Here is a 19,599-nt window from a genome sequence, read left to right as displayed (position 1 = left end):
AAACAAAACTTTGTAAGGGTGATATTGAATACAACCTTAGACAGTTGGCTAATTTGCTATTGTTCATGTCCTTTTTTGTAAATTGGTTACAAAGAAGCTTACCTATTGTTTGGTGTTCAAGAATAACCTCTCTAATAACGTATTCGGATTACTGGAGTCCCATCGGACTCGTACCGTAGCCTCAGCTTTAGTGGTAAAAGATAATAAACATAGTGTTACTTACTCTATATGTCCTCAAAATACGTTAATTTTAATTTTAATGTCTGCCCATTCATATGCATTTGTTAAAAGGAAAAATCTCCATAGTTCCACTTCTTATTTTGTCATAGTTATGTAGCTGTTACTTACAGCCCATCTCCTGCCGAGGAGTGGAGCTATTGCCCTTCCAATACAAACAATTTAACCTTCAACACATTTGAGATGGGAATTCTGCATTACAAAGACGAGCAGCGGTACATAATAGCCGCCTGCTTTTCATGCGGATCTGAACCTAATTGGAGGTGCAGTTGGGTGGTCCCACATAGATTGCTAGGGCTTACCTACAAATTCATGTGTCCTGCATCACGCGTCGCGTCCCTTCCGAGAGCTCGCTCGGGTTGCCGTGTGATGTATATGTATTGTATCCACGGTAACCTGTTTGTCCTATCTCCATTTCGGATTCTGAGGAAAAGCTCGGGGGCCAGTTTACCGCAGAGTTTTGACTCTTATTTGTTACTTACAATTCCGCTTCTCATGATAGTTTCTTTTTTACGATTATTAATTCTTGTTCCTTAATTACAAGTTCATCGCAAGAGAAATAGATCTTCCTTGGGAATTAACGTATTTTGAGCACATATACAGTAAGTAACACTATGTTTATTATCTTTTACCACTAAAGCTGAGGCTACGGTACGAATCTGATGGGACTCCAGTAATCTGAATACGTTATTAGAGAGGTTATTCTTGAACACCAAACAATAGGTAAGCTTCTTTGTAACCAATTTACAAAAAAGGACATGAACAATAGCAAATTAGCCAACTGTCTAAGGTTGTATTCAATATCACCCTTACAATGTTTTGTTTTTTATTCCCCCCCCCCTTCTCACCTCTCCTCTGATAATTTTTCAACACCAAAACTGACAACTATGATGGTATGTGTTATTCATTTACATCATGTGGAATATATAATTTTCTTAAAACTGTATTTTCACTTATGTTGTGCCAACTCAATGTTTGAAATAATGTGAAAAACAAAACACAAAATGCAAAATATATGATGATTAATAGGATGGAACTAACTTATTTTTCATTTCTATTTTTATTTACAAAATATTTACTTTTTGCATTTGTGACCTATTCTGAAAAACAGTAACTTGCACTATATTGCCCAGATTTGAGAAAGGCACGTCAAAGGTGCCGAAACACGTGTTATCACTATGGGCTACCTAATAAACCTTAACCAAAAAAGATAAATCTATGTGTGGCGCTGTAATAGGATGTAAAAGAAACAACAGTTCCTCATGAACTCACACTAATTAAGCCAAAAGAGGTTTGGATTGAAATTACGTGGTTGGTGGCTTGATAAAAAACGAGAGTGGTTAAAGAACAGCCTTAAAAAAAGAAAGTTGGTGTTAAGAAGAGAATGAGGCATTGCCTGTCTGGCAGAGTTAAAAGGGCATTGGTATTAATCTCATCTTTGCTACAGAGTTGTGAAGAGTTGTTTAAAGCTGTTAAAAGTTGAAGCAGTGGTAAACTTTAGAAGTGTCAGTGGAACTGAAACTTCAGAATCTGTACAATTAAAACACTGACGCAGAGAAGCAAAACTGTATGGTGTATCTTTTGTAGGAGTTAGGTCTGGCAGGGGAGTGAACCAGACAGAAGTGGAAGTAAGCAGAGGACTGGGGCGTGGATCAGAAGACATTGTTTTGCTTCATGGTGCTAAAAGGAATGCAATATGAAGAAAGCCATTAGTATTCACAGTGCTAAGAAAGAAACACTGTGGCATTCCTCAAACCAGGAGAAGTTATGTTTCATGGTGCTGAGAGGGAAGCACTATGAAGAGAATCCAATTTCAACCTATGTGTGTACTGTGACGCATTTAAGTTTCAACAGAGATCATCCGGATCAAGAATTCCTTTTGTATTGTTTAAGGAACTTTGAACTACCTATATTTCCTGGAGAGAAGAACCCTTTGTATGTTGCACTGTGGAGGGTTGAGAGTTGTTCGTTAACATCCTGACTTTGTCAAGAACTGTGTTGCAACTCTGTTTCAACCCAATATTTTATTGCCGTTTTGTGTTCTTCAATAGAATTGACTTTGCCTTGAAACATGGGGAAGGGGAATTCACTCAGGTTACAATCAAATACTTTGCAAGTGTTATAAACATTGACATTATGAATTGCTATATGTTTTCTTGCTTATGTATAACTGTGAGGGCCAGAAATGTTATGTTAGAATATTTGCTTTAGTATATTTAGGCAAGGAAGTCCCCATTAGAGTAGGGCAAGTGAGGCATTTGGTTGACATTTTGAGTTTAATAAAATGGCATTGGTTGATAAATCATCTGATAGTTGTCTGCCTCATATTTCTGACCCCTTACAACTAATATAGAAAACTTGGTTATTTAAAGAATGTCTTTGAGTATTTACTTTTTCTGTTTACCCTGTTTTGTAACACTGACCCGAGTTTCTATTGACAACCACAACCTAACCTTTTCTCCCCCATTTGACTATGCTGTGGATGTTATATTACGAAACACCACAAACCAACCAAAGCGGACTGATGTTGCTCATTCAGCTTCTGTGGTCACATAGTAGTAAGACACTATAACAGTCCTTACAAATCTCAAACCCACTCTTCTCCCTAACCAACTGATTTGACTCTAAATCGCCTACCACCTTCCACTAGACTTCACACACACACACACACACACACACCTCAACCTCATGTCTACCAATACCACATTAACCTTAACTTATCCATGCAAAGCTCACATATTTAGTACTATTACATACCCAGTCTGCTGTTAACCTGGTCTTGAACCTGTCTTCCCCTCCAGATAAAATACACAGCTAGATGTCATCAGCAAACCACATAGACCCCTACTGGGACTCAGTATTCGGGTACATCTGGCCTGTGTTCATCAAAACATTGTTTCCCACCTGCCACCCCCTAAAAACTCCTACCACTTTTCCTTGCAGAGCCACACAAAAAGAGGCCACAAACACATCACAGATGTTCTATACAAAACCTATTTACCTTAAGGTCATGACACATGCTTATGGATTGTATGGAGAGTGCTTTGTAGTTTTGTCCTATCTTCATGTGTTTCTAATTCTATAATCTATAATCTATTTATTCAATGTATCAATGTAGACCATATTTAACCATACATAACAATTATACATTGCAAAGCGGCTGTTACTCAGAAAGAAATTCATTGATCGATGACATGTTTTCAAGAGGATTCAAATATGTAGAAATTAATTACACTGATATTCCCCCTTGGTCTGGTTGATAACAGAGGCCACCGAATTCTGCCTCCCTCGCATTATGGGCATTGATATTGTGTTTAACAAGTGCTATTTGCAGTGCATCTTAATATACAGTTAGCTATGTAGCCTTAGAGCATTAATTCACCATATCCCTCTTTCATCTCAAGACTGGGTTATTCCATATTTTATATATATATATATATACACACACACAACTTTTTTTAGTCTTTCAATAACAAACTGTCTAATTAGCATAGAGACATTATTGAAAAATATTCGCACAATTTGATTTAGGAATGTACATTTAAATATCTACTAAAATCAACCCCTTGAAGTAATACATTGGAGGTAAGAACTTAAGTATGGTAGTAATTTCCAGTTATCAGTTGCTATTCTGACATGAACAGTTTCATCCAACATCTTTACTTGCATTAAGATGTGAAATTGAGGAGGCAAGAAAAATCCTATTTTATACAAGTCTGAGTCTGTCGAAACAACAAATCTGGAAAAAAACAACTGAACAAATTCTCTGAGAGACTGCTGATCCTGAAAGCAAAACAGACTTTCAGCACATGAGTTTGACTCGCTTGGCTTGAAGGAAGTCCAAAGCTCATCAAAAAGCTGACACCTGTCCTCCAAACGCCAAGTAGTTGGCACAGGAAATGGAACAAAAATATCTGAAAAGTTGATTTTGAGAGGCTCAAGACGACTGTGGCATGTGAGTCCTTCCTGGGTGGTGTACATGGCAGTGACATATAATTCAGTTGGATAGGGTCTTTTGGGCTTGAGAATAAGAGACATTATAGGAGATTTTCGGTCTTCAAAAAGGCAAGGCACGCTTATATCACTTACAGGCTCATAATTTGAGTCAGATAGTTCAAACTGAAACACTAAACAGAAAAGTTTGTGGTATTGGGATTTGGCATTCTCTGTGATAGACAAACTGTATTTGAGAGTTAACATGGATGAAGACATGGAGGTTGTCAACCGTTCGTAATATTTCTTGAGACAGTAATCATTCATACACATATCTGACATGGTTGAATCTGAAAAGGTAGCAAAGGAATTGGACACTAACACCCTGCTCAAATGCAAGACTGGTTGTTCGATAGTATGAACTGTCAAATGGGTAGAGACATTTTCACTATCTGCCATAATAGAGGACATGGATCTTGTCTTGGTTTGACTTCCAGCAGGTACCATGCTTAAGATGCCAGTCAGTTTTTCACTAGAAAGGTTTGCTAGCAGAGTATAATAGAAACGTGCACGGTCTTGGATATCAATATCTTCAAAATTGAGGGAAAGGTGCTGTAATAAGTCTGCCAACTCAGTAAAGATTACATCCAGTTTTTGGTGCTGAAGTAGGTTCTTGCACACTGTCAGTACAGCATTCCCTGTCCTCCAGTCACCCAAGTCAGTATGGACAGCAATGTTCGATAGAAACTGAACGGTTGTTGCCTGTGGAATAAGATGCTCTTTTGCTATCCTAGCTAAAATCTTCAGGTGACAGACTAGTTGTGACACCAATTCGTTCAAAGGAAGGTCCACTATTAGCTTCTGTAAAGCCACGGACAAAGCCATTGACCAGCTTGGAACATCTAAAAGCTTTTGTGTCTCATTCATGAGGTTTATGAGATAGGGAGCCAATGCACTATTCTTTTTATAGACATCTAAAACAGTTTGTATCAAATCTTCCATTTGCTTTTCACAAAAATTGAAGTAGCGAACAAACAGGTATACTACACGGAAAAAGATGGCAGTGATTTCTCTGTTGCCGTGCTCAGTGACTATTTTTTGAATCGAGAGAAGGTGGTCCATAATGTACCCAATGCCCGTCTCCGCCTCAGCGCCTTCATTTTCAAGGTACACCAAGCTCAGTATATTCTGTCTCGAAAGCATGGTGCTGCTGTCATTGAAAACTGTTGGGAACAAGGATGTAGTCATTTTAACAGTTAGTAGGACAGGTAGATTCTCTTCACTATTTGAATTAAGAGGCCGATTTTCAGGAAAATGCAGAAGACAGTCAATGTAAAAAAGCTTCACTGGTGTACTTAGTAATGGGTGTTGTGCCATTCCAACAAGTCGCTTAAGCAGAACATATTCATCCTCTGCAGTGAAGAGGCTGTCTGTAAAGAACCCTTTCATCTGTAGTATGCTGTGAAAGAGGGAGACATCCATAGTGCCAAATAACCGTACTAATTGAGACTTAAAAATAATTGGAGAAAGAGTACGAACCACGGCAACCACCTGAATCAGCTGCCAAAGTAGAGTGCTCTGAGAAACAGAAGTTAGAAGATAGGAGTCCTCCAGTATAAGGGCCAAAATAGATTTCAATTCTTTAGTTTCCCCATTTGATGGAAGCAAAAGAAACTGCTCTTCTGCTGTTGACAAGCTTCCAGTGTTCTCGGTTGCAATCCATGAAAAACCTCCATTGCTGGACAAGACCTCCTTCAGAGAACCATCAGATGTACTCTTGGTCTGCGCCAAGCGTTGGACAGCATTTTTCAATGCTACACTGTAAAGAAGTGTATACGATTGGTGTGCATGGGTAATCTCTTGCTGCTGCATAGAATACAATAACTCAAGTCTCTGGGAAAGCAAACCCGGATAACAATTTTCAAGTTCTCGAAGACACTCACAGGCCATTATTCTAAGAGCCCTGTAAATTGATCCAAGTTTTTTATCATTAAGGTCAGCGATGATCTGCATTAGCAGGGACACAAATGCTTGAGCAGATTTCACACTCAAATTGAAATTGTCCGTAGTTATTAGCAGTGTCTCAATGGATACTAGTATGTGGTGTTTTAAAGTCATCATTCTGCTTGAATCCGATATTTGTGCAAATATGGTCATTAGCACATCAGCTACATGTTCTCCTGTCTTCTGATCTGGACAAAGATGTGTAGGAAACTCTGCAAAAAGCGTGAGCATGGATACCTAAAAAGCAAAAACAAGTCTGGCATTATTAAGTGTAGTTGAAGTAAGATGTGTCAGTACAGACAGGATAAAAAAAACAGAATCTAGAAATCATATTGATAGGCACGATTGTGCCATTGAGAACATTTTATATAGATCACTACAAAACAGCAAACTGGGAATGCTGGAAAGTGGCCTGACATTGGAAGATGAATGCAACCCAATAGAAAGAGGCTAATGACAGGTGCTCTGTGGAGGCCTCAAAATAGACTGTGCAAGAAAGCAGAGCATCTGATGGTTGCCTTGGCAGTTATTGTCCATACCCAGGACATTTAGGAGAGTGATGTAGCAGAGAACTGGGGCATACATGTGTATCAAATATTCGACTGGGATAAGCAAGTGTTGTGAGCACAAGGGTTTCCTCAATTTTTTAAGGGGGCTGTGGTATGTGAGGAGAGATACAGCAGAAAGAAAATGTACATATACCACTAGCTACCCACCTCTAACACACCGAAAGGTGGTTACTTGTCAGAAATGTACCTCACAGTAGGAATTTCATAGGATTATATCTCCCACCATAGACAAAGAAATGTGTTTAGCATATTTTAATTATTATATCAAACAGCATGGTAAAACAACATAAAAAACCTATTTCCAGCGTTCGTTATTTGTAGAAACACAAATGGGCGGAAGAAGCAGACACCAAAACATTTGCAATGTACAATTTGCGTGATGTTAGTAATGGTGTATTTTGATCGCATTTTCAATTATACAACAACATGGTATAATAGCGTCAACATTTGAATATGTTTCTAGGGAGAAGGACAACACTGTTGCAGTTTAAAGCTCGTCAGTAAAGTACAACGCCCCGTCTTCAGGACGCGATAGGTTAAAGACACGTTACACTGGCAACATGGCGCCTATGTGTCAGTGTGGTGACCTAAAGAGATAAATAAAAAATGTTTTACTCAAACATGATAAAAACAGTGATGGTGGTGTTTGTGTGCATACAAAACAAGTAGCCAGGTTGCTAACTTTAAAAGTGATTTCTTTTGGTGTGATGGGCAAAGCGATTGCATGAATCAATTTAATTGAGGCGGCAGACCAGTCCGTCTTAAGAATTCAAGCTGTAAATCAATACGTACATTTATTTAGATTTTTGTTGAAACAAGTAACATATTGAACCAACAATAGTTACATTTTGATATATGAATCAATCATATTTACCACTTTATGTGTAAGTCAGGGATTTTTGTTTCAAGTCCTGCAGAGAAATTTCAGTGGTGTACCGAGTTTCTATGGTATTCCGGATACTACATGTCCCATAATGCATCATGGAATCTAAAAAAATGCGAAAAGCCTTTCAATTTCACAGGTTTCACCTAATTTACGTTTCTTTCAAGCATTTAAGTGGCAGGGAGTAACACTTACTTGGCCATAATGATCCCCAAGGCTGTCTTGCATTGTTATATATTGGGTTAGATATTTTAAACCGCTCGCGTGTCAGTGAATGGCTCTGTGTGGGAGACAAAGGCACCAGAGAGTATAATTAGACTCTCTGTACGTTTTTTAGCAACAATCAAGTGTGGCATGGATTTCAAAGCAGGCTTACCTGTCGTGTGTGCATTCGCCTTCACATAACCGCTTTACCCTGTGGCTTTTTCCTTGGTTGCATACTGGTGTAAGCCAAATGTCATTCGTTGACATCGAAAGAGGACTACCAAGTCCAGTCCATTCGTGTGTGTAGTAGAGGAAGGACTTTCCTCAGTATTAGAAAGGGGTCGGCAATTTTTGAGTGTATATGGATCCTATAAAGGTATACTTAACACTGCAGTAAATAATGATCTGCTTGCTAGTTCTCAGTAAGGGTGTGTGTATAGTGTGTCAAATACATCTTTTCTCATAGAGCAAATTTGTGCACACAATGGTTATGCATTATATGACAATTTTAGACAAGGCATCACCCTCCAGCAGACATGATAGACATAAATGGCAATGAGATCATATTTCATTAACCCCCCACTGGTTGTCTGAGCTATTATTGGATAAACAGACCCACTCTACGGCAATATTTAGACCGGACTGGACTGTATTGAGATTATAAATCCATTTTTGCTCAATTTTTTTAAGGAACAGATCCCTATTCCCTCCCCGTGGGTGAGCTTTAGATGCCTCAATAACAAACCAAAATATATCTTCGCATGTGTGTTTCGCTTGTGAATAATGGGCCACCAATGGTTTATCCGGAGTACCATTCCGTATGGCTGAGCGATGTTCGCCAATTCGTAATTTCACTGACCTGATCGTTTTGCCTATATAGATTAACCCACAAGGGCATTTTATCCCATAGATCACCCATTTAGTCAGGCAATTTGAGAAGGATTGGTATTTCCATAGCCTGTCATACAGATCAATCTGTTTCAAATTCTTGGTCAAATGGCAGACTGAACAATGTCCGCATGCATAATGACCACTGACTGGTGGCAGTCCCGATAATGTTGATTGAATGGGTGTCTCAATGTTGTTAATAGGGTAAGTGTGTACTAATTTATCCCGCAGATTCGGCATCCGCTTGAAGGCAAATCTAGGACAACTTGGTTGAAAATCATCGGTATGAATGATTTTCCAATTTTTTAGTATCACCCTTCTTAGGTCATTACTCAGGGGCGAAAAAGATGAGACACATGTAATTCTATCATCTTGTGGTTTTGTGTGTTTCTGAAGGATCACTTCGCGATTTGCGTTACGTGCTCTCTTCATAGATCTCTTGATTATTTTCCGAGGATATTGTCTCTGTTTAAGTTTTTCGCTCAAGAACTGGCTATTGATTTTAAAGTCAGCCAATTCACTACAGTTACGTCGGATTCTAAGAAATTGTCCGTAGGGTAAATTTTCCCGTAGACTAGACGGATGGAAGCTACTGAACAATAAAAGCGTGTTCTTGTCTGTGGGTTTTTTGAATAATACTACCCAGTTGATTATCCTTTTTGAAGATTTTCAGATCAAGAAAGGCTATATTGTCAGTGCTTGATGACATGGTGAATTTGATGGTTAGAGTTTGGCTGTTGAGCCATATTAAAAAGAGATCTAGTTGGTCCTGGCTTCCGTGCCAAAGCATGAACACATCGTCTATGTAACGATGCCATGAACTAATGTGTTCATGGAAGGGATTAGTCGCTGTGTAGATGAAATTAGATTCGTAGTGATCCATGTATAAATTTGCTAAGTCTGGTGCAAATGTAGCACCCATTGAGGTCCCTTGCCTTTGCTGGTAAAAGGTTTGATTACACAACAAAAAGTTTTTTGTCAGTGCCAGCCTCACGCATTCGATGATAAAATTGGATGGCACTGTACGGTCAGCTCTTGTCTCTAGATTTTGATGTAATACTTCAATGCAGTGGTCCTGGGGGATGTTAGTGTATAACGACGCTACATCCAGTCGTGACCAGGGTGCAAGACACTACAGCTATGATACACATCGTTGCCAGTCTACACCCAGGGGCCGATGACATCTTGGTCACCCTGGATGTAGAGTCGTTATACACTAACATCCCCCAGGACCACTGCATTGAAGTATTACATCAATATCTAGAGACAAGAGCTGACCATACAGTGCCATCCAATTTTATCATCGAATGCGTGAGGCTGGCACTGACAAAAAACTTTTTCTTGTGCAATCAAACCTTTTACCAACAAAGGCAAGGGACCTCAATGGGTGCTACATTTGCACCAGATTTAGCAAATTTATACATGGATCACTACAAATCTAATTTCATCTACACGGCGACTAATCCCTTCCATGAACACATTAGTTCCTGGCATCGTTACATAGACGATGTGTTCATGCTTTGGCACGGAAGCCAGGACCAACTAGATCTCTTTTTAATATGGCTCAACAGCCAAACTCTAACCATCAAATTCACCATGTCATCAAGCACTGACAATATAGCCTTTCTTGATCTGAAAATCTTCAAAAAGGATAATCAACTGGGTACTACATTATTCAAAAAACCCACAGACAAGAACACGCTTTTATTGTTCAGTAGCTTCCATCCGTCTAGTCTACGGGAAAATTTACCCTACGGACAATTTCTTAGAATCCAATGTAACTGTAGTGAATTGGCTAACTTTAAAATCAATAGCCAGTTCTTGAGCGAAAAACTTAAACAGAGAAAATATCCTCGGAAAATAATCAAGAGATCTATGAAGAGAGCACGTAACGCAAATCGTGAAGTGATCCTTCAGAAACACACAAAACCACAAGATGATAGAATTACATGTGTCTCATCTTTTTCGCCCCTGAGTAATGACCTAAGAAGGGTGATACTAAAAAATTGGAAAATCATTCATACGGATGATTTTCAACCAAGTTGTTCTAGATTTGCCTTCAAGAGGATGCCGAATCTGCGGGATAAATTAGTACACACTTACCATATTAACAACATTGAGACACCCATTCAATCTACATTATGGGGACTGCCACCAGTCAGTGGTCATTATGCATGCGGACATTGTTCAGTCTGCCATTTGACCAAGAATTTGAAACAGATTGATCTGTATGACAGGCTATGGAAATACCAATCCTTCTCAAATTGCCTGACTAAATGGGTGATCTATGGGATAAAATGCCCTTGTGGGTTAATCTATATAGGCAAAACAATCAGGTCAGTGAAATTACGAATTGGCGAACATCGCTCCGCCATACGGAATGGTACTCCGGATAAACCATTGGTGGCCCATTATTCACAAGTGAAACACACATGCGAAGATATATTTTGGTTTGTTATTGAGACATCTAAAGCTCACCCACGGGGAGGGAATAGGGATCTGTTCCTTAAAAAAAATGGAGCAAAAATGGATTTATAATCTCAATACAGTCCAGTCTGGTCTAAATATTGCCATAGAGTGGAGTCTGTTTATCCACTAATAGCTCAGACAACCAGTGGGGGGTTAATGAAATATGATCTCATTGCCATTTATGTCTATCATGTATGCTGGAGGGTGATGCCTTGTCTAAAATTGTCATATAATGCATAACCATTGTGTGCACAAATTTGCTCTATAAGAAAAAATGTATTTGACACACTATACACACCCCCTTACTGAGAACTAGCAAGCAGATCATTATTTACTGCAGTGTTAAGTATACCTTCATAGGACCCATATACACTCAAAAATGGCCGACCCCTTTCTAATACTGAGGAAAGTCCTTCCTCTACTACACACACGAATGGACTGGACTTGGCAGTCCTCTTTCGATGTCAACGAATGACATTTGGCTTACACCAGTATGCAACCAAGGAAAAAGCCACAGGGTAAAGCGGTTATGTGAAGGCGAATGCACACACGACAGGTAAGCCTGCTTTGAAATCCATGCCACACTTGATTGTTGCTCAAAAACGTACAGAGAGTCCAATTGTACTCTATGGTGCCTTTGTCTCCCACACAGAGCCATTCACTGACACGTGAGCGGTTTAAAATATCTAACCCAATATATAACAATGCAAGACAGCCTTGGGGATCATTATGGCCAAGTAAGTGTTACTCCCTGCCACTTAAATGCTTGAAAGAAACGTAAATCAGATGAAACCTGTGAAATTGAAAGGCTTTTTGCATTTTTTTAGATTCCATGATGCATTATGGGACATGTAGTATCCGGAATACCATAGAAACTCGGTACACCACTGAAATTTCTCTGCAGGACTTGAAACAAAAATCCCTGACTTACACATAAAGTGGTAAATATGATTGATTCATATATCAAAATGTAACTATTGTTGGTTCAATATGTTACTTGTTTCAACAAAAATCTAAATAAATGTACGTATTGATTTACAGCTTGAATTCTTAAGACGGACTGGTCTGCCGCCTCAATTAAATTGATTCATGCAATCGCTTTGCCCATCACACCAAAAGAAATCACTTTTAAGGTTAGCAACCTGGCTACTTGTTTTGAATGCACACAAACACCACCATCACTGTTTTTATCATGTTTGAGTAAAACATTTTTTATTTATCTCTTTAGGTCACCACACTGACACATAGGCGCCATGTTGCCAGTGTAACGTGTGTCTTTAACCTATCGCGTCCTGAAGACGGGGCGTTGTACTTTACTGACGAGCTTTAAACTGCAACAGTGTTGTCCTTCTCCCTAGAAACATATTCAAATGTTGACGCTATTATACCATGTTGTTGTATAATTGAAAATGCGATCAAAATACACCATTACTAACATCACGCAAATTGTACATTGCAAATGTTTTGGTGTCTGCTTCTTCCGCCCATTTGTGTTTCTACAAATAACGAACGCTGGAAATAGGTTTTTTATGTTGTTTTACCATGCTGTTTGACATAATAATTAAAATATGCTAAACACATTTCTTTGTCTATGGTGGGAGATATAATCCTATGAAATTCCTACTGTGAGGTACATTTCTGACAAGTAGCCACCTTTCGTTGTATTAGAGGTGGGTAGCTAGTGGTATATGTACGTTTTTTTTTTGTTGCAAATATTCGACTGCCAGAGTATTGCGGTTGTCCTACTACAATATCAGAATATACTTCAAATACACAGTCTCCAATTTGTAATAAGTCAATATTTAATAAATGCTCTCAGGCAACACGTGTTTCGACCACTGGTCGTCTTTAAGGCTAAAACACACACTTTCATACTGCAAATACACTTCTAAAATATAAATCTCAGCATAGTTTTTACACTTTCCCATTTACATCAAATAATAAACCAATAACTACAAAGAACCAATAAATACAAAAGGTCCCATCAGATTTTTCGAGATGAGATTTACGCAACAGTTGAGCACAGTCCAGATGACAATCATATAGGTATGGACAATATTAATACCCAACATAATTGCATTTCAGCATAACAAATAGTAGAAACAAAAATTAATAAATAAAATGATTGAATAGAGAAACATGGGATGGTATAAAGCCATGTTTGAAAGAAAATGTATATGGAAATTAAAAAATATAATAAATACAATAAAATCAAATAGAGAGAGAGAAAATAAATGTGTCATTGATCCATTGTGCACTTATGATTTCGTCAAATAGTCATGTTATCCTTAAGTACCATCACCAAAACATTAATCTAATTTGCAAATTCGATGATCAGCAGTAAGTAACCTGAGTAAAGCTATGCACCCGCTCCAACTCATGAAGCAGAACAGTATCATGCTTATATTGTGTGGGATTTATTGACCCACTCAACTGCATTTCCCACATTACCAAGCTGCATTTGCGCAAGAAACAGCAATATGGCTGCGCTGGCTCCTGTGAGCGCCATGGCCTCAAAGCTGCGTTTTGCAACAAACAAACAAAAAGAAAAGATGTCTGCACCGTCCTGCCAAGCACACTTCAGGCAGGATTGAAACTAGGGGACACACTGAAGGAGCGTGCCAGTGTGTACTGCAACATATAAATGGAATAAAGTGAAAAGGCAGCCCTGCTTTGCTGAAAACCTAGAATTCCTCTTGAAAATGAAATTTTTTCACCCTTTGAAAATGCTGCTTTGATGCTAATTCCATCTGTTCTGTCTTAAACTACTGTGATTAAAAAGGCACTGCCATGGCCAAGATATTTTATTGTGCCTCAGCAAAAACAGGCATGATTTCAGAATGACAGGCCCTGTCAAACCAACTCTGAGAGAAATCAACAAGGAACTTCACTTTTACTCGTACAGGAACACATGTTTATTTCTTTCCAAAAGTATCCAAAGCTCAGCAGTTCAAAGAGAGTCTAACTCTCTGAGCCAGGTCAGTTTCAAGATATCTGTGCTTCAGACAAAACTCCTGCTTTCAAGAAAATGACTTTGGGTACAAAGACAGTGTGGGAATCTGATGGAGCTGCCAACCCGAATTTAAATAAAGATATGCTAGCTTTTCACCATACATGTAAAAATGGGCCTTTGCAAACTAAAGGAAAAAATGGCCGGTTTAAAAAGGAAATTGTTGAATGAAAGCTTGCCTTATTTAGCAATGTGAAGGTGTTGTGTTGTTGGTGATAATACACGCAGGGGCTATTTTATTCCACAGGTTTGTTTTAATTCAGGACCCAAAATAAGAAAATAAAGATTTTAAAACACATGGGCTGAATTTGCAAGCTCCCACAAACAAGTTATTCCAGTTGGCAGCCTTGAAACTTCCCCCTAAGGAAGGGAGCCACACCATAAACTCTCAGCAGATATTAACACCTAAATGATAATTGCTAGGTTGGAAATAATCTAGGCTAGGCTAACCCACTGACAATGGAACTCCCAGGGCAAGGAAGTTTGAAGTGTGAAGGGGCAATAAACCTTCAATCAAGATAAGAAACCCCCACTTTGCTTTGAAGGAAATGACAGTTGGTAGCAGTTGAAGGAAGGAAAAGAAATGATCCAGTGACATTTGCTTTCAAAGACTATTTCATAAATAAACTTTACAGACTTCTCTCTGCAGCAAGACTTTGTAAAAATGTAGAATTTTCGCAGTGTAAAAGTGATTCTTTGTGCTTTCTTTTAAGACATGGTAGAACTCAATGACACCTTGGGAATAGAAATGGCGAAGTATGGCAGATTACAAAAAAAGCATCCATGTTGCAAATGCACATTTTTGTACATACATCCCTTAGGATAATCCAATACCATGTATAAAGTTATAGAATTTTGAGTAATATAAATCCCATTGAAAAGCGTGAAAAACTTGTAGAAGCATGAACAAGGTTTCACAGAATGGAGGATTGCACTGCTATGTGCTGCGCAAAATATGTAACCTATGTATATAATTTGCTAAGAGATTGCAATTGTATAAATGTATGTTTGTGGCAAAATCGGATTTTAGTTAAAGTAATTGTGGGACGTTTTTGGACATTGTAAAACTCACATCACAAATCTGACATAATTTTCCTGAAATCCAACCAGCTGAGAGCAAGGCGGAGACTATGACCCTTGTCCAATCCCGTTGTTAGAGGCGTGTTTAGTTAAGCCTGCTTCTTTCATATACTTTGATGATGTCACTATGCATTATAAATAAGAGTCCCTGACAAGATTCTACACACACACTCTTCCTGACGTTCATGCACTGCGTTCCTGTTCCATCCATCCAGATTGCAGATCCCAACTACCAGGCCAAAGCATTGCTGACCCTACTCAAGGGCCAACTGCAAAAACCCAAGCATTGCTGATCCTATCCCAGCAAGGCCTCAATTCTGAAAACCCACTAGTCTCCCATTAAAAAGGGGAAAGCTGTGGTGTTTTTGGGAAGCATCCTGATACCACTAACTGCATGCCATTCACTCGACCGTTAGTATCCAGTGACCAGAATTGCCATTCCAGTCCAGTGCCATCCGGTGACCAGAACTGCCAGGCGCCCTGCCGTGTAGTGAGCAGAACCGTTGACTGTCCAAAATCCCAAACTAAAAGTGGTCTGCGAGTATTTCACCACCCAGTAGAAACCCATAGCCTATCTTGTCGTTGTCCTTATTGCACTCTCTAAGTCATCCTATCCTTATCCTGATAGCTTGTTCAAACTGTCAGAATCATTCTTGCTGCCATGCTCTTGATTTCTAGTGCTAGTGCAATCTCTTTAGTAATTTTGTCTTGTATAATCCTAAACCATTAGTCCTATTTCGAGTGATTGTACTGGTTACGCCAAGGTTGGGCGTTGGGGGGCTGGGGCAAGAGGGATGAACTCCAAATCAGTGTATTTCACCTGGTTTTATTAAAAAAACGTTTGCAAATTTGCAATTCCCGCCTGAAATTACCCAATGTTTCCAACATGTCATTTTGCTGCAATCTGTTTGAAACCTTCCACTCATTTTCGAATTGTATGCTGTTGGTAATCCATTATTTGTGATTGTTAGTGTCATTGCATTGTTGCTCTAGTGAGGAATTGTATTTGCTTCAAGGTTTTTAACACACATTCATTATTTATTTATTTGTCCCTTTCCGAGTGTCATTTCATCACATTGCAAGGGGTTTAAAATTATTTTTTCTCTCCGTTTTGGGGAGGGAAGTTCAGATTTGGATTCCGTTTCTTGACTCTTATACCTGATTACCTGCTGTGTCTGTTTATCCACTCAGATTTGAGGGTTGAGGGAACATTGCAGGGGGAAATTCTAACTTGGGTGCTATCTTTCCTAAATCAAAAAGTGCTCCTATTCCGCTGTGCTGTGTATATGTTCCACTAGAAGGTTAAACCCAGTGCATTGCTCACATTCTCATTGTAATTATCACCCCATTGGTGATTGCTGCCCCATATTAAAAAGTGTGTGATTTCTTTTGAATTTAAAAATAAATGTTGTACTTTACCAACCAGCCTGGTTCATGGTCCATTGTGACCCGGGGTATTTGAAAAGGGGGTCTGATATGAGTAGTGTACCATTTCAATATTGAATAAATATAAAAAGATAAGCATTACGGTCGTGCGCTGAATACTAGGCCGAGACCAAGGTGTGTGTCGCCTGATTGAAATCCTTAACAATTGCCAATTCAGTGATACCTCATTAATCATCCCAATGTTAATTGAATCTATGTGATCACCGTGCCACCCATAATGTCGATAATTAAATTGCCCACCCTCATTATGTCACGGCGATCACATAGATCACTGTGGTCTGTATCCTCCGCAACTGCCTCTCCCCTACCCACTTACCTTTTCGGTGGCAAACCGTGAAGTGTGCTGACGTCTCTCCCGACCCTGCAGCATCAGTTCTCGCCTACTAACGTGTGCCTGGACAGGCATTTTAGGGCCCTTTTTCTTTTTTTTCTTTATTGTCCCCCGCTCCCATCTAAAGGAAGCGAGGACACCCCTGCAAACTCCAACCGCCACTACACCGACAAAAGGGAGTCGGTTTAGTGGGGGTCATGAAATGGTTCAAATCTTCGGGGTGAAATTTTGGTATTGTTCCTGTTAATACCATGGTTGGTCATCACCATGATCTGGAGTGTAGTACATTTATGTAGTTAAAATCCGTTCAACTCACCCTAATTCTTCTTGTAAATAAAGCATGTTATACTGTGTCAATAGCCATTTTCACGACAGTTAATGGTGACTTTATATCCCCTGATATATTACATTCTCACCCCTCACTTGATTGGGGTTTTCATGTATAGTCAATCCTTAATGTCACCTCAAATGGTCTAATTTCTTAAAATGTCATTGTCTGAAAAAAATGGATTCTTGGATTAATCTCTAACAACTAACATACTCTCCACTATTTAAGTCCAGAAATACTTACCTTTTTAGCGGTTAAATACACTCAAAGTACTCACAGGGGTAAACCCAATTACTAAATATTCTAGGGACAGGAATGTTCCATTTAAAATTGAATATGGATCTGACCAAATATATACAGGACAAGATAGTTCACATTTTTGGTGTAATGACAATAAGCTAACAGAAATTAGAGCAGTCATCAATTGTCGAACAAAGTTTGTGGCTTATGCTTTTTTTTGCGCATGCCAAAAAATGTAAGTTGGAATATACGTGAATTACGTATTCTGGAACACTTATCCAGTCTTAACAGTCAGGATATGAGATTGCCACTAGCCAACCACTGACAAGAGTAACATATACTGGATAATAAGAATGACATGCTGTCCAGCACCGGAGCCTACTCCGGCACCCACCACTTATCACAAGAGCCTGGAGGCTGTATCCCCGCTGGCCAGATGCAGTGTATCCAGACACAGTCACCGCCCTTACCTGAGGGGTACTGGTCACGCGCTCTCCTCTGGCGCGCAGGCGGTGTACACTGATTCTGTGTCTGTAGGACAGACTCCCCCTGGTTTCGTCTCTCCGTGTGGCAGGGAACCCCCGTCATCCTCCTCGTCCACCTTTGTTGGCATCACGTTACAGTGTAGCCTGAAACACAGGATTCGAGCCCTGGGGCTACATTGCTGGGCAATGGCCACTACTTTGCCTCGCTTTCATCAACGGGTATAAAAACGGCAGATGAAACGGCATTCTCTGCATCTCAACATCCTAGTTGTTACATTCTCCTTTTTGCTACTCTGTTCTCTGTGCATCTGTCCTGGATGTTTATCGCCTTGTTGCCTGGTCCGTAACCGCCTTTTACTCTTCTCTTTCTTTTATCCTGCTCAGCGTTTCTGAACCTTTCCTTGCCCATTTCCTTATCCTTGATTGAATTGTAAACCTGTGGCACTCCGTCAGGTGGTCCCCAGCGTGCTTGTACCACGTTAATTCTCAGGTTCTTTTCCCATGGTACAGGGAGGTGTAAGGAAGGCATACTATCAACAGTAGACACAGACAATATATGCTAGTTTCAAATATCTTTATTTTGTAGTTTACTGGGGTTGGAGGAATTCCTAACTGGCCCTAACTTTAAAATGGGAGTAGTCTCGACCATTAAACAAACAACAAATGTGTCCAAGTCAGTCTAGTCAAAATAAAAAGGCCTATACTATAAAAAAAAAAATTAAAAAAATTAAAAATGTGTAGAGGGAAAGAGGGAATACAAAAAAGAAAAATAGTGTCTTTAAATAAATGTCAGAATGGCTTAAGTAACAACTCCCCACGTTCAGAAGCACAGGGTCTCGAGAATTTCTTAAAAAGGATAGGTGGATGGCACAGTTCTATCAGTCTTGCACACTGGCTTGCTGGTACAATCCAACAGTTCAGGGTTGGGCTTCAAGCTTTTGACAGTCTAATCCATTCTTTAGGCGTTGTCCTCCTAACCACATAGTATACACAGTTCGGCTCTTGACTTTGACACTATTCCACACAGGCTTCCTTCTGCCGGGCTCAAGAATGTCTTTCTCTTTTTACTCTCTAAGACTTTTCGAAACTGCAAGCATTTTACGTAGGCCTCTGCATGACCACGTCCTTTTAAAAACTTTGCAATAAACAATCTTCATCACCTCCTTTCAAAATTCATATGCAACACCAAAGCCTCTTGGTAGTTTCTTATTGTCCTTACGTTTGCCCTATTAGCATCTTTCAAAGTTCATATAGATTGCTTTTCAACAGTTCGTTAAGGATCGCAGTTACTTTTTTGCCTTCGTTTCCCGCTTTCCATAGCTCAGAACATTTGACAGAGACTTTTGAATGTGTGATTCTGCTTCGCAGGACCACTCTGTTTGTATACTTTTCTCACCATTCAATCACTGTCCTCTTCATTACACATTTCATCGGCACACACGTAATCTTCAACTCTTATTATATGCCTCTTTTGCTTTTAACACAAACCAGG

The 19,599-nt window shown here is 39.4% G+C and overlaps 1 protein-coding gene across 1 annotated transcript in view; it reads right to left on the bottom strand.

Annotated features, from left to right (window-relative positions):
- Nucleotides 1-1,278: 1,278 nt before the first annotated feature.
- AP5B1 (adaptor related protein complex 5 subunit beta 1) overlaps nucleotides 1,279-19,599 on the bottom strand; it is a 276,768-nt gene continuing 258,447 nt past the window's right edge. Inside the window, exon 3 of the mRNA XM_069610887.1 lies at nucleotides 1,279-6,411. Within this exon, the coding sequence (XP_069466988.1) occupies nucleotides 3,796-6,411 (2,616 nt within the window). The 3' untranslated portion in view covers nucleotides 1,279-3,795. The remainder of the gene's footprint in view (nucleotides 6,412-19,599) is intronic.

This window comes from Ambystoma mexicanum, chromosome 8 (assembly GCF_040938575.1).
Source record: "Ambystoma mexicanum isolate Mex_15411 chromosome 8, UKY_AmexF1_1, whole genome shotgun sequence".
In the NCBI taxonomy this organism is placed as follows: domain Eukaryota; kingdom Metazoa; phylum Chordata; class Amphibia; order Caudata; family Ambystomatidae; genus Ambystoma; species Ambystoma mexicanum.
The sequence above is the reverse complement of the archived record's forward strand: the minus strand, read 5'-3'. Positions and strand labels throughout refer to the sequence as shown.